The sequence below is a fragment of the Bombus huntii genome, chromosome 15 (genome assembly GCF_024542735.1).
Source record: "Bombus huntii isolate Logan2020A chromosome 15, iyBomHunt1.1, whole genome shotgun sequence".
NCBI lineage: Eukaryota > Metazoa > Arthropoda > Insecta > Hymenoptera > Apidae > Bombus > Bombus huntii.
The window spans coordinates 7,217,904-7,234,743 of NC_066252.1; the positions used below are offsets into that span (position 1 = coordinate 7,217,904).

General features: G+C 41.1%; 1 protein-coding gene across 6 annotated transcripts in view; it reads right to left on the reverse strand.

Moving 5' to 3' along the window:
* The window catches only part of LOC126873612 (Fanconi anemia group J protein homolog), a 167,123-nt gene that overhangs the window by 16,373 nt on the left and 133,910 nt on the right, over positions 1 to 16,840 (reverse strand). For 5 of the 6 annotated variants that reach the window (XM_050634658.1, XM_050634656.1, XM_050634657.1 and 2 more), the window contains one exon: positions 1,540 to 1,590. The exons of the other annotated variant lie outside the window; for it this stretch is intronic. In XM_050634658.1, coding sequence (XP_050490615.1) covers positions 1,540 to 1,590 — 51 coding nt within the window. The remainder of the gene's footprint in view (positions 1 to 1,539; positions 1,591 to 16,840) is intronic. 6 annotated transcript variants of the gene reach the window in all.

A 16,840-nucleotide genomic window follows, 5' to 3' on the forward strand; every position in this document is an offset into this window, starting at 1 on the left:
AGAGACGAGCGTAATGTCGAAAACTTTTCTGATAAAACGTACGAGCTTCTCGGAGACCATGCTGATCAGCTACAGAGATTAAAATGCAAGCGTTTTCTAAAATTTAACTTGGAATTTGCGATTATTTGTGTCACATCTTTGTGATAAATAAATTCGTAGAGGAATATCCTCTGTTTTTTTGAACAGTAACCACACGCGTAGGTACGTGGCTCGTAAATAGGGGACTTTATAGAAAGTGGAGTCGGTCAGTTTGGCTTTTGAGAAGCCTGTATTTTAATTTAATAGCGAACGATGACGAGATGGAAGAAATATTTGGAGATATTTTATGAAATAGTCGCAAGAGGGGATTTATCTTTATTGGAGAAATCAATTACTAATATTCGGATCGTGTAGTTAATGCGCGATTGTTCTTGACAACTTCGGCGCTAGCAGGCATTAAACGGTATCAAACGAACGCATTGACAATCTGTTTGTGCTTGCTAAGCCCCCTTAGGACATTCGATTTGCAATTCGTGTCATAATTAACGATCATCATTATCATTCGTAGTCATTGAAATGAAACTACAATCGGATTCGCAACATTAATATGCTTTACATATTATCGACGGAATTAATAACCGCGTATGGTATTCATTACATCTCTGCCGGGCCGTGCATCAACATCACTTAACATTCTAATTTAACAATAAAATCATTCGACCTCGTGTCCCACGTTTCCGTACAATTTTCAATGACGATCGTACTTGCATTTGTTACCGTTCGATGTGAATCTACCGTATCTAAACAATTTTGATTACGAGCACGCGTTACTTTATCCATTAAAATTGCTGTATACATTAAATAGTTAAATATAATTAATCATAAATATTCCACGAATCATATGGTTTGGACTGCAAACTTACTTCTATCAGAAAATCAAGGACACACTTCGATAATCAAATGCTCCAGGATTAACCGATTAATATTGGTTCGCGTTATTAATACGTAATTGAAAAAAAAGTAATTCTTCCTCCCACATGCCAGAAACATTTAGAATCGTTGAAAAATTCCTGAACTTCTTTAATCTAACGTTTTCCGTATTTTTCTTTAATTCCTCCACTTTAGTCGAAAAAGAACAACAAAACGGCAGGAACGAAACTTCATTTGAGAATTATTCGAGGGTGTGGAAACTATTTTCACGGCGTGTCGTCCAATTCAGCTTCAAGAATTGAACGAAACAAGTTCCTGTTTCCTTTCGAGATAATCAATGCGGGTCGAGCTTTCGCTTTTCAAAAACCGGCCACGCGTTGTACCGACGCGGGAAAAGCAGATGTTGCAAAATCGGTTAGGTCTATTAAATATAATAACCGACAGGGGTTTTCATGGTTGAACGAGCTGGAATATGTTACGTAATATTCTTCGTTCTTTTGCTGTCGGCCCTGCACAATGGAAGCAAGAGGCTGGAAGCTATGGACGATGCCTTGCATCCGCTTCGAAAGAACCTTTTTCCATCGCGAACTGTTACCATATTTTCGACTAGGTTAACCATGATTAACTTACGTGAAATATCCTCCTGGATTTGCTTTTCCAGTTTCTGGTTCTGCACTTCGGCTGGAACAGAGAAAGTATCGAGCATATTAGAAATTTGAGCTATATTTACACGTATCGTGACATACTGTTTGAAATCAGTTATGCAATTAGCTAGACAAAACTAATCGTAATTTCATAGGAAGGGAGTGTTGAATTGTCCATTGTCACCCCTTTGGCTCAGAATGGCTTTGAGATTATACTGTCGCTTATAAAAAGTAACTTAATTTAATTTAGGCACACGTTTTTCAAAGAGATCGCAACAATTAAGCGGTTAACAATAACCGGACATAATCTAATAATATTCTCATAATAAATGCGTAAAGGTATCTTTTAATTTGGCAATCAGAAAGAAATCATAAAAATTTATTTCGACTGATTAACGCGTAAATCGACGTAAAATTACAAATATAAAGACATATATGTAAAGATTATAAAAATTACATATTTTTCTGTGGCACATCGAGATCCGCAAAATTTGTTTGAAGTTGTTTCACCGACGTGCAACAATGTTCCAGCCTTATACAAGCTTAAATATAAGAAAGTTAGAATACCACAGTGCAATAACCACTATTTCGCTATACCTAAAAGGGAAGTCCTTAAACGTTAACGTTAACGTTTCAGTTACTTCAAGAACCCACGTCGCCAAGTGCTCGTACGTAGCTGTATCACGAGTCAAAGAGTGCCAACATGCCCGAAAGAGATCGCAGCCGCAGATTAGCGTCGTTTCGGAGGTGATCCCATTCGAAACGCTTAGCACGCGTTTTCCGGTAGCACCCAGTGGCACGCATCGGCTATAAAGCTAGACTCGATCTAGGGAGCGAGAGCTGGCAAAGGGTAGCAAAATGGAACGAGACGACGAATACTAGTTTACCGTAGAGCATAAGAAAAAAAGAAAAAGAGAGACGAAGAAGAAGAAGAAGACAGAGATCAAAGGAGAAGGGAATTGAACTGAGTAGTAGGAGGCAAAAGAAAATATCCCAGGGCAGGCACACACACGGCAACCCTCTCAAAAGATCTCCGCTAATGGGCATTATATTTTTCGTTAGGAGAGCCGACGGGATTATGGGCCTGTCAGAGGCCTAATAACTGGTCCCTCGGTGGGCCACCTCGCATCTGATACGGGAAACGGGGCCCTTCTCTTTATACAATGTGCGCATTAAAAACACTAATCGCAATGCGCACGAGCACGATCGCGTATTGTACTAGCGCATGGGATCATCAAAGGCCGCCGACCAAAGGCCGGGGGAAAAGCTTTTGCACAGTGGCCTCTCTTCACCTCTCTTTCTCTCTCGCTCCTCTTTTTACCGGCCGACCTCGTGAGACTTCTTCCAGGCCCAGCGAAGAGTTTCGTTTCTATCGCCGCCCACTCTTTCGCCTTTTGTGACCCCCCGTTTGCCTCGCGGGATTGATTTAATTTCTTGTTCCGCGAGAACTCGGTAACTTCGACAGAAACCGTGGTACGATACATTTTTTCTTCGTTTTCGTATTTCTAATACGACTTTCGCGCCATGATCCTTTTCCATAATAGAGAAATAACTCGCGGCTCTTCGTAAAAATAAATTTTTTTAACGAAGAGAACAGAACACATTCGGAATAGATGTCTCGGAAGAGAACTCCTTAGCTCTATGTAATTTGAATATGGAGCGTCCTATGATCTTTTCCTGAGTCACGACCTTCTTCTATAATGGGGAAATAGCTAACCTTTAATCTTTTCGTAAAAGAAAAATTTTGCAAGAAGGTATATCATTTGTTCTATAAAAAATATTCATGATAAGGTAAAGAGACACATTACAAAATAGAAATTGCAGAACAGAGTTTTTCATTTTCATTTCTTTTCAATATAATGTCTTCTGAGTCACGATTTTTTCTCTATAATAACCGAATAACTTTAACTCCTTTGTGAATGAAAATTCTCTTAATACTATAAAGAAAATACATAAGAGAGGTGTCTCAGAATATAATTCCAAGTTAAAAACCTTCACCACTAGAAAGATCACGACGACCCTCGAATAGAAAACACTTTGCGGCTCAATATACCATTGAGAACATAAGTTCCATAAAAAAAGAAAAAAAGAAAAAGAAAAAAGAAAAAAGACGAGTTATTGAGCGAATGTAAACTGACTTAGAAACGATGGGCACGATTAGGAAGGGTGCTAGATCGAGTGGTTGACATACCTTGCTTTTACGTGCTTCCTTTTGTGCTAGACTCGTGTTTCGAGTACTATAGATTGATCTTTGTTTTGTTGTTTTCTGGTGAAGGGGATATAGATGTAGGTTTTTTTGTTGATCGTAGAGGCAGGATTGAGTGAAAGGGTTGTTTCGGGGATTGACAGGGTGGAATGACTGTGGGAGATTATCGATGAACCGTTTCGCTGATTTCGAACGATGAATATGAGAATTAAGCAGGGATGAAGCACTTTACAGAGGGTAGTTCAAAATTTGAAATAAAAAAGGATAACCAGGATTTTTTCACTGTAATGTTCTAATAAAATAGATTTGAACGTGACGAAACGTAAATTGTAAAATGATTTTAATTAGTTAATCTGAATCGAGGCTCTCGGTCAATCCGATCAACTTAGCTTTCTCTTAATTTCTCAATTTCATTACGTAAGTACACGATTAACGTTCAATTCTTAGAAAGAAGCAAATTATTTGCTTTACTACTTTCTTCGCAGAAGAAGATATAAATAATAGGAAATCCCAAAGCAAATTTAAAAAGATAATGTTTGCAACATCATCCTCTTTTTTCTTCTTTTCAATTTATGGAGTTGATCAATGTGAATTCTGAACTGCTTAATTATTGGTAATGTTTTATTAACCAACGAGCTGGCGCGCCGCGGTAATTTCTGGTGAATTTGTAATCGGAGTCGAGTGTTAATCAGTTTTGACAATTTCGTTGGAATTAATTACGTGCACGCGATTTCAAAACTGCATCCGATATTCAGCTCGCACTGGAATACGTGATCCCGATAAACGCCGATTTAATGCAAAAAACAAACACCTTAACGAGATTTATCAACATCGATTTCGCGCGGGAATATTCATAATTTCATTACCAAAATTTTCCACGAGGGAAACTTTTCTCACATTTCACTTTACTTTCTCGTTTCTCATGCACTGTGCTCCTTCTTTATATAATTATGTAAGAAATTTGTTTCGCCCTACGAAGAGCGTAATATATATTTCGTATATTTTTGTATATATTAATAATTAACTCTCTAACGAACCCTAAAGAATTCTCCTTTCATCTAACATTCATCTAAATTTCCCTGCAAAGAAATATTAGTTCCAACTAATCCTCCAATCAACTCCAAAAAGTTTTCTCCGTCACTCACCATTCCCATTACAAATAAATCGCTATAACTAACCCTATAAGCAATTCTAAAAATTCCCTTTGTCACTTATCTTCGCCTAAATCCCACTAGAGCTAAATACTAAATGTGGTTACTCCTCTAAACTATCCTATTAAAAGATGTCCTGAAATTCCGCACATCCTATTGGAATCACAACTCCAGCCACGATAAACGATTCAACAAATTTCCCGCAGTCACCTATCATTACCTAAATCCCTAAATCACCGCTACAATTAAAATGCTAACCCCCAAACTAACCCCCAAAGCTATCCAAATCTTTCTTTCTGTTCGCCTGTCTTCGCCTAAATCACGCTAGAACTATATACCTATACCATCTACAACTACAACTACCCCTCTAGTCGACCTCTTACCTTACTAAATGTTCACGTTTATCTGAATCTCACTGAAATGAAATATTAACGAAAACGCAGAAAATGAAAACTGGATCATCGAGATCGGCCATTTTCCGTGATCGAACCGGCCCCTCGGCGTGCCGACAATTTCCTCCATCGTTTCGTGAAGGGGTTGCGGGTCTCCTGGAAGAAGGGGGGTTAGCGGTGGTGACGCGCTGACGGCGGAGGGTCGCTGGTACGGAATTTGAAGCCTGCGGGGACGGCCAGCGAGATATCCGAGGATATTATCCCTCGGGAAGCCGTGTAATGAAACCGTTCCGGCGCCCCCGTGCTATTATCCCCCCTGGCAATATAAGCCGGACAAGGATATAGGTGGCTGATACGTGGCGCATCAGCTGCACCCCGCCACGCCTTTCCCCCTTTTATATCTTCGCCAGCCGCAGCCCTCACCAATACACCACCCAGCTCGCCTTTCGCAGATAAGCGGAGGCGCAAGATAGGCATGCCGCGTCAGCGGAATAACGCGACGTCATCGTCATTCGAGGGTTCGCGTAATTGCCTGACCGTTCCAAGAACCGAGCAGCAGCAGCCGCCATCTCGCGCAACCCTTTCGCCAAGGGTGGCAACGACGAGGCAAAACACCTCAACGGAGGAAGAGGATAGTGGTACTACGACAGGAGCAGACGAGAAATTCTTTGGAGATTTTTATCGGTTCTTCTCTTAGGCGCTGGACTCTGTTGGTCTTTTCTTCTTTCAGGGTTTGAGAGGAAAGTCGATTTAGTAGATTTTTTAGTAGGAAACGAAGCTGGCTCGATAATTATTGTACGAAAATAATTGAATATTATAATGGACGGATTCGTAAAAGTCGTCTCGTCCAACTCAAGGGATAGTGTTTCGCAAGTGACGATTTAGATTTACGTTAGGATACATAGTTAATGATCTCCGACGTGTAAAATATAGAAATTAACGCAACAAAATTAAATATAATCTAGAAATTCATAACTTGGCATCAAATTTGTCGCGCAAAATACAGAAATACAGAACAAACTTAACTAACCATCATCGAGAAGTATCGGTAAATTTAGTGAAAAATGCAACCTAATGTTAGGAGAAAAAGCAAGATTGATATGTTCATTTCTGATTAAATTCTTTTATATATTTCATGAAACACGTAAATTACATCGGGGCGTTGCATCCGAAACGCAAACGATAACAAGATTGACCGCGTGGTAGGGGATTATCTCTCGTTTTTCCGCTTTTCCACCCTCGTTTATTTCGTCGACGAACGAGCGGAATAAGGGCGCAGGCTAGCAATTACACCATTTTTTGTCTCCCTTGACCTTCGCGGAAATTAAGCCGCTGCGGCAAAAAATAATTCGCCGGTGAGTAAACATTTCCGCCAGGCCGATTTTTACCTCGGCGTCCCCGTGTTTATTCTGTTTACGGTAATTAAATGTTCGCTTCCGGACCAAGCATTTCGTCGAAACGAAACGGAACCGTGTCGTGGCGCGATGAGTCGAATTAAAGAACCAGCGAAAACGTCGAATCATCCCCTTACTGTCTCTGCCGTAGTAAAAGAACGCGTATCTAACATTGTTTTCAGAATCTCAAAAGACATTTTCACGCTATTATAACCGTGCAGTGTAACTAATCTAATTATGACGTCTAACGAACGCAATGGAAAGAAATGGAATGTGAACAGAAATTTATTTCATTCTGTAAACGTTATAGCTAGACTGCAGAGTTTTCTGCATTAACGAGAAATTTAAAATTGCAGAAATGTACAAAATGCACGTGATAAAAAATATTCAAAGCGAAATACTCGCTACAATAATTTAATGGGCGAACAAGTCTTCATGTAGGTCACATTCCGTCAGTTATGTTGATAAAAATATGGAATTGTATAAAAATCCGCAGTCTAATCACGATCTACCATAAACCATCTTCTCTAAAAAAAGTCTGTACGATGTACTCCAAGTGGAAATCCTACGAAAAACCATCTTCTTAAACAAAAATCTATGAAAAACTTTGCTCTCCTTGTACAACTTTCTTCGACGAATGAATCGACGTCTTTTAAAACCGATCACGAAGATATCGATTACCAAGTGTCGTAAGAAAATTCAAAGCAAAGAGTAAAGTTTAAGATTGCCAGAGAGCGTGGTGGTAACGAAAGCAAGAGAAAGAAAGGAAGCAAGAAGAAGGAGGAAGAGGAGGAGGAGGAGGAGGAGGAGGAGGAGGAGGAGAAGAAAAACCAAGAGAAAGAAGAGAAGAAACGAGAGAGGGCAGAGAGAACGATATATTCCGCTCTCGGCACGTGCACGCGGTTAAAAAGGTTCGCCGCAAGAGAGAAGTTTCGACGTGCCGCGCGCTGGTTTATAAAAGCGGAACCGGCTGTCGTGATACGGATCTGACCAATCATAAAAGCCGCATAATGGCCACTTATTCATCCATGCCGGGCCGTGGAACGAACAAAGGCGGAAATTAGTCAGCTTCGGTATGCTTATTAATTGACTGACATTTCCGTCATATTATTGTACAATGAATCGAAAGCGGACGGTAGAGCCCTCGAAACCCCCGCGGCCAAGTTCTACCCCCCTTGACAAACCCCCTCCATGCCGCCCGTCCCTCCATCCACCATACACCATAGTCGTCATCGTCGTCGTTACTTGGGGGTTGCACATCGGGTTTCATAGAAGATTTGGAACGTAATGCCCGCGTCTCTCGTCGCCATCGATGCCTTCGTCGTCGATTGGGACGTTTGTGTTAATTGTACGTGGCACTCTTTCATTTAAATTTCATTCGAATATTTTTATAGAGGGTAACAAAAACGTACACTGAACGGTTATTCCAGTGAAAGACCCATTTTCGGGATGGTTTTGGTGATCTTTTTTACAAAGAAACTATAATACTCTTTGCAGTCGAGCTTTCAGGATATATTTATACATATTTTAATAACATTTGTCGTTTCTTTCGTCGAGAAAGAATCGAAATTGATGACATCACATGTCTTACGCAAGTGACAAAAAAAAAGCTTGTCTCGCGATATCCGCGACTTCGTTCGTTCTACTTATTTATGGTGAAAACCTCAAAGAGATTGTTAATTAAGATGACTTTAGCTAGGGCAGGTATTAAAATTAAAAAAAAGTAGATGATTAAAAAATAATCAAAAAATTGGCCATACTATGCAATTTAAGACTTGTCATGCTTTCCAAGACTTGTCATTGCCATATTGGCAATTATTTCTATTATAGCTATTAATTGCATCGTAGAATTAAAAATCTATTAATTTACAATCTGTTTATGAAAAATCATAGTATGGAGATTACAATGAGATACAAGAAGACACAAATATCTTCGTGATTTATAATTTTACTAGTTGATAAATATACAACAACGAATGGAAAATCTATTAGTTTATAGATTATTTTCCTTCCTGGCGACCCGATACAAGATTAATTAAAAAAAAAAGACGAGGAGAAACAAAGATAATTTCACAAAGAGACAGACAGAGATCCTTTGGAAACTGGAAGCCAGTATTAGGCAGGAAGCAAACGACAGAACGTCGAACATGCCGAATGGCGAACGAGCGGCCGACTAAATGGAGTCGCTCCCATCCTCGAAAACTAATGACAGTCGAAAACGCGATCGCTTTGCGAAACGAAATGGGGTGGCTGGTACAACCGAACCAACCAACCAACCAATCCTCGCCACAACCATGGATGATAAAAAAGAAAGCAAAGAGTGAGAGAGAAGAGAGAGAGAGAGAGAGAGAGAAAGAAAGAGAAGAGAGAAAAAAGAGGAAAGAAAGGAAGGAAGAACCGCATGTCTCAAGGGTGCTTGGTGCGATTCCATCGCGAAGGACTCATCCTCGGCAGCCTGAATACTATGGGCATTCAGAGCCCTTTTTTCCACGATAATTACACGCGAAGCCACTAATTACGGCTTTGCATGGCGCGCATCCTCCAGCCAGGAGAAAATGGAAGAAAGAAGGAGGAGGGTGGACCGGTTGAGAGACAGGGGGTGGAGAGATCGCGGAGAACAGGCGAGATCCGGGAATTGGAGATAGACGAAAGATGGAAAATGGGGCGGAAATTAAAACGTTCGCCGCGGATTTCTTCGATTTTCCCACGAGCCAGTTCTCTTTCTTTATTCCTTTTTTCGAAGGAGTTCCTTTATATTTGAGGTATATTTCGAGAGAATTTGATACAATAAACGGAGGTTTGTAAATAGAAATACATTTACAGGTAGAAATAAATTTCTAAAGGGGAATCATTGTTCCTAATATTTAATAATTACAGACGTTATCGTAGGATTAACGATCATTGACAGTCTCTTTTTTCCGAATTCCAGTCACTTCTTTGTGTTGTGGGTAGGTAGGTAGATTGGGGTTGAAGGAAACTCTGTCTTACGTTATTAAACGATCGTTTAACTTTATAGCGAGTAATATTAAAATTATCACTGAAAAGTGGGTAGAAAGGAAAATGAGACATCACCGCACTAAGTCAGTAAGGCTATTAAAAGCTCAATATAAAATATACGACAAAAAGCACACAATACGCGATATCCAAATTATAATAAATGAAAACGAAACGAGACAGTTGTCTTTACAAGTAAAAAACAAGTAAAAAGAGTAAAAAAACACAAGAATCAGAGGATGTCGATTAAATGTTCACTGATTGAACGTGTAAATATTTTATCGAATTTGAAAAAAACAAACGTAGCACTCCCGAGGAAGGGAAACCTGTCCTGAAACGTAAATTCAGAGAGTGCCCTGAGGGAGCGCCCTGAGGGAGCGCAACCCCGGACGACACTTTCATCCCGATTCCTGTAATTAGAATATTAATCGCGGGGCTGTTCGAACCCGGAGCCTGCCCTCTCCCCGATTATGCATTCCGTTTTCCATCCCCTCGCCATTCAGCCGGTACGCGAGTCCCATCTATTTTGTTTCTCCCTCGAATGATGTCGCGAAAGGGGTTGAAAACTTCTGTGAAGATCACCGACGCTTTAAACGTTTTCATTTCGTGCCACTGTCCTCTCCTCCATCTTTCTCGCGCCCTTTTTTTCTCCACGTGAACAGGCATCAGAGCATGAGAAAGAGAGAGATAGCGAGAAGAAAGAGAGGAAAAGGAAATAAAAAAGCGACAGAAGGGGAAAGAAGGAAGGAAAGCAAAGGGGAGAAGGGTCGCCATGGCGTCCACGGATCTGTAGCTGATTGGACGATGGCAAGGGTACGCGTTTTTAGCCTCCCTTCGGATCTGCCCTCATTGTCATTTTAATTTCAATCCCCTCGGGGCCGACCAAAGGTGGAGCGAATCAGGGGCGAGAGCGGTGCACGCACGGCACCCTTCGCAAGATTACCACGACGACTTCGGTATAACCAAGGGGACCCTCTAACGGGTGTCCCCCGAGAAATTTCGGATACCACATGGATTACCCGGGATGAATTTTATGGGTAGACGACTCGTTTTATTGCACCGCTGAAAGCTACGGTTTAGACGCTTGAATGTTGATTTGGTATTGAGAAGCGTGGTTCTGGGGTTTGGTAGTGGTTTTTGAGAGCGGCTTTTATACCTATCGACAATTTTTACCATATCGGCAATAGTCATTCGTTCTATGATATTTAAAATGGAAATTTTACTATTGTATTTATTCGTTTCTCTTTTCTTAAGATATACATTCATTTTGTAAAATTATGACGACACATTTTTACGTTTCTCTATATAATAGGATTTCTTAAATGCAAATAGAGGTTTATTAAAGAACAAGAAAAATACGTACTTCAGGGTAGAATCGTTAATTATTGATTTCCAGCTTTTTTCCGAATTTTATTGTCGTTCGCGTATTTTATACGCCACTATCCTTCTGCAGATACTTCATTAACCTTTAAAAGCTACCATCAAAGGAAATCACGTTAAATTTATTGAGGGTAAGATTCCACCGCGGCAGATATTTTCTCATTTTAAAGATCAATAAAGTCAAACAAATGGAATTATATATTTTACTATTTTTTAACATTAGACGAAAAGTGCCGAGATTATCGTAATAATTATAAACAATATCGATTAATATCGCTGATGGCCTTTAAACTTTCTGTGATAAAAAGTTTCGCCTTTTAAAAACGTCATATTCGTCAATTAAAAAATTAAAAAGGTTCAACTTTTAAAAATCTCAAATTTCAAATAAAAAGGGTCCAAAGCTCAAAGCGTACAAATCGTCAAGAGGTACGCGCCAAAAACAGTGAGGTCAGCGTCAAAAAACCTCAAAGCATGGAAATTTGCATATTTACGAATTAATTCTAGCTTAAAAAATTCAAGCTCTGAGAATATCCAGTTTCAAACGAGAATCTTTCAAAAGCGGGAGCATCCAGATTCCCACGCGTACATACGGAAAAGCTGCAAGACCAATGGCAAGAAAAATCAAGAGGCAAGAGTTTCTCGCTTTCCCGTGACTCTCTGCGAGGTACAGAGTTCATGAGCGGAAGTGTCGTCGGTGGAACTAGTATTTCCGGGGGTGTTCCACGGGCGAGAAAAAAGCCGTGGCAGCCAGCGGTGGTTGTTCTTTCGCCGAAATTAAACGAGCGCGGTTCATACCTCAGCCATCCGGCAGCTTTTATTCGATTCGCGATGCGACAGCCGAGATAGCCGACACACACCGTGCGGCTTATCCTCGTTCCCTCATCCCCCCTTAGACGCCTCTGAAAGCTTTTCCACCAGTCAGAGGGAGTAGATAGGAGACGGGGAAAGACACGAACCGTAGGAGAGGAGAATAGAAGAGGGAACGGCCAACGACGACAGAGATTCGAGATAGAAAAGGCGAGATGTTAGGTATAAGAAAGAGACAGAGACTTAGCTAAAAGAAGCGATATAGAGAAGGGAGTGGAAAAGAGAGAAAAATGAAGCAGAGAGGGGGTTGAATGAAGGAGGATGGCTGATGTTCCATCATGGGGAATGAAAATCAGGGACCCCCTGGGGGCTCGGAATTAAAATGGCTGTCACACGCAACCGGGGGTTGTGCTCTTCCTGCGGAAAACCTCACCGAGAGGAGGCGGCATGAAAAGAACCCCTTCCTTCCCTCCGATCCTATCCTCTTTCCTACTTCTGCAACATTTTTTCCCTCATTACCTTATCTCTCTCTTTTTCTCTTTCTATACTTTCTTTTTTGTTTTCTGCGCTACGCTTTTCCCATCGCCCTTCTCATTTTTGTTGCTTTTTCTGTTTGTTGTTTCCTTCGAGGGGGTGGAAATATCCGTAGGGGATGGAAACGCGCGTAGTAGCTGTCGTTTTATTTCGGTGTTGCAAATGAGGTCTAGACGTCGATTATTGTAACCTAAAGTTAGGAAAAGTTTACGGATGGCGAAGGGTTGTTTTATGGACAACGTGATTCGAAGTACGGTGTGTAGACACGCGATTGATTTGAGTAGGTTGTAACATATGTGACACGCTCGATTCTCAAACGAATCTTAAAAGATGTGTCTCTTAAAGAAGGTAGATTACAGACGTGTAGAAATTAAAAGGTCGGAACTGAGGAAATTTAATGATTCAATTGTCTTGAAAATAAGGGAATTTAATACATAGATATGTTTTTATTGTAAAGATATTTATCTACATTTAATGGAGAAAATTTTAATCAAAAAAATATGGAAGCACAGTTTTCAAGGTAGAGGAAATGTATTTCTTCATTCTACATTGCAGTGAAAAAGCATTTCGTAGCAAAATTAATCGAATTTGTCTATTTACCTATTCATAAGCCTGTTGGTACAGTGTTTACAGATTTTAGTATGATACATTTCAATGAAAAATAATAAATAACATTGAATGTTCAGCAGAAAGTCGAATGGTAAAAGCGATCTAACTGTTCGTATCTACAATTATGTCTAAGTGGAAAAAACTGGGGTAATTTGAAATCGCTAGGTTAATGGAGCGTGACTCGTCGTTTAAGCGAACGTTTCAGCGACTACGTTCAATCAAACGTGATGCATTAAAGTACTCGACGAAATACACGAAGAAACGGTATTCCGACCGGTAATGAGCTATAAACGTTTCTATTTATTCAACATTACTGACACGAAAGATCTTCTTCTACATCAATATTTATCGAACTAAAACACACACACATACAAAAAAAGAAAAAGAAAGAGAAATTGAGTAAATTATTGATGAATTAAGCAAGGACTCTATAAATATAAATTTTTTTGAGGCTTCAAGAGGCATGCATCGATCGTTGGATCGCGAACCGAATGAAAACCATGCCGCTTGAAACGCTGGCTTTTAAACAAAAGTTGCAAAATCGAGATAGCCTATAACTCACGCAGTGTTTCATGAAATCCAGTCAGGATAAAGTTGCGTTACAGTTAATTGGAAGTCAACTGTGATCGCGTTTGCCCTGTTTAAAATAGTATCAAAGGGAAAACCATCTAGCAGGATGCTTGCTGAGCCACTTTGAGCCGCGATAATCGCGGAATATACAGTGAAAGCTCGATTTTTCTCCAATAACGACCTCCTATTCGTCTCCGAAACCTCATAAGTTAATAAATAATTAACTAGATCAAGTAAAAAAATATTTATACACCATTATATTTATTATAATATTTACATACTAATTAATTGCAGGTGTATTAAATTTTGTATCATTTAGCAGCACTTTACATGATTGTGGAAATGAAACGTATATGGAACCTGATAAATAGATGCTCTATAGGAAAACAAGATATGCGCAAATACTGTACAATTCGCAGTTACTGTACAATTATAAAATAACGTGGAAACCCACCACGTGCTTCATAGATACGTTTGCAAATATCGGATGATTTTTCGTTGGAGGATCGAGCCGACCTTAAAGTCGATCAAAACTACCCACGTTAACTCCGTAACATACAGAGATGTCTGGCACATGTAATTTCTTTCGTACGTCATTTTAGACGCTCAGGTCTGCGAGATGCCAAGAATTCTACATAGTACTGTACAAAAAAATGCTATTTTTAATACACATCGAGTCCTATTTCATTATAATCGTGCAACTAGAAGTTGAATTCATATATGTATATTGGTTGAACCTCCAAACGTTAGTAATGGATTCTTGTGTAATAACCTGTCGACTAAAACTTGCCTGGTACAAACGTGACTTAACCCAGCATACCTTTCAATTAAAAAACGACCCGAAACCAGCCTGAACCCGAATAAGAAAACGAGAAAGAATGTTAAAAATTAAACCTTGCCTAATCCGCGCACAACGTAACCCGCGAAACTACACGCTCGCAAAAAAATTACACAACAAAGCTAAACAACCCCTAAAAAGAGAAAAAGAAGGTAGTATTAAAAAAGACGAAGAGAAGGGCAACAAAAGGAAAAACTGGCGGCTGGAGCTGGTCGAACGACGTGGCCTTTCTTCGCCGCGAGGCTAGACGAGGGGTTAATCCCCCGTTGGCGGTCGGGTGATATCACGGGGGGGTGTGGGCGCGACGCATGCGAAAATTGCGCCTTTTTTTCGCGACGATGCCTTTTTCCCGGGCGTATCTGGCGCGCGATATCTCGCTGTGCGCGCCGTCTTTTCTTCTCATTACCCGGCTGCCCCATTCCTGGCGTCTCTCATCCCTCTTTTCTGGTCGTCGACGGGGGAAGAGGGAGATGAGCGTCGCCCGTGCAGCGTCGTCATCCACCCCTGGCCTCACTGACTCATCGGGGGCGTCTAATAATGTCGCCAGCCAGGCGTTCCGCGTACCACACCCCCCTTTCGGCTTCGGCCACCCTCCTCCACCTCCTCCTCATCCTTCTCCTCCTTCCCTATCCTCACTCGTGGGGGTTGACGGCGGTGGAAGGAGGGGGTGTGACGGGTGGCGAGATAAAGCGGGGAAGACGGACGGAGTGAAAAACGAGGCGAGGGCGCGAGTAGACGGTGACGGGGCGCGGTGGGTTCAGGTGAAAATGTGAACAGAGGGAAAATACGGGAGGGTGAGAGAAGGGAGAAGTGAGACAGGAAGAGACGAATAGGATAGAGGGAGCAGAGAGAGGCCGCACCATCTCTGCCGCCGACAAAATGAGCCTCGCCAGCCACCGTCCTCTTTCCCATCCCCTCTGCCAACCGTGCACAGCCCTTCTAACGCAGGCTGCAACCCCCCGCAACCGATGCAGCCGCGGGAAAAGCAGCGAGAAAACGATTCGCGCCATCGGCTGTGCTTTCCTATCTTCGTTTCTCTTTCTCTCCCTCTCCATATCTTTCTCTTTGTTTCTCTTCCTCTATTTCTCTGTCTTTCGAAATGGAGAGGAAGAGTTTTCCAACGGGCTTCTGCAACTTGTCCCGCGATTGTTTCGTCCCTTTTCCTCTCGTCCATCGTATCCGCCTCCCTGTCTGCAATACCTCGCGAGTTCCTCGTCTTTGTTCTCGCGGATTCGTCCGCGTTTCTCGCAGGCGGCTGCACGGGTATCATGCCAGCTAGTGGAAATTTTGCAGGGTTTTTTGGTTTTCCGTTTTGGTCTCGCGGTGGGTCCGTTTCTTTAGCGCACCGGGTTGATTCTATCGCAACGTTTGACCGAGTCGCGACGCGCCGCTTTTTGACGCGCCGTGTGGCAATCTGTAGACATGTTTTTCAGACTGCAAACTGTTTCAGGTTTGGATTATTAGGAATTGTAACGCGAATATATAATTCGTTAAAATATACGAACAGATATAAAAGACTACAAAATGTATTATACCATCCGTGTCACGTTCGAGATTTCGAGTTATTAAAAATTCGGACGACGATAGCGCCAAAATATTTTTCAAACGCTACAAAATGTTAAGTTTAGGATTGCTTTTATCCTAATCTTTCGTCTAAAATGGTTTCTAGAAAAGGTGCTGGAATTTTCATAAATTGCTTTCCATATTATTCCATAAAAACCAATCGTAAATGGAATAAAATCTAACTTTTGTTATTACATCCCTCTGCATCGCTCGGGTTGTTACGATCGCTTGTAGATGGATTAAAAGAGCCAGTAAATGTTTAATACTTTAATAGGGAAAGGAAAGCGATACCGCGTAAATCGAGTCTCGCAATATACGTAAAGCCGGCTTCCTGATATTGACAGGAACCGGGAGAACTTACTCCCCTATCGCGACGATTTGTTTTGCCCTTATACTGCCAGTGACACGTTGCGCAGATAGGTGTGGTGCATGCCTCCGTATAACCACCCCCGCTTGTCAAGCTCGTGTGCGCACGCGGATGCGTGAAACGGTGGAAGCGGATGGTACATCAGCGACAACCAGCAATAATTAACTGGAAACTAAATAAAGTAACCTCGTTCCGTAATTTGTCCGCAGAATTGTTCAGTTGTCGCTCGAACAATTTTTAGTTTATATATTTCGAAAGTTGAGAAATTTATACGATTGGCAATTGAAAAATTGGGAAATTTAGAAATTGCAGATTTTTACGTTTGATTATTGGAAATTTGTGACCGACGAAGATTACAAATTTGCAGGGAAATCAAAATTTCTACATTTGTGGAAATCGGAGTTTCGAAATTTGTATGACTAATCGAATGTTCGGGAAAGTGGAAACGTAGAAATTTCTATATTTCTGAATCGAAGCGTGGG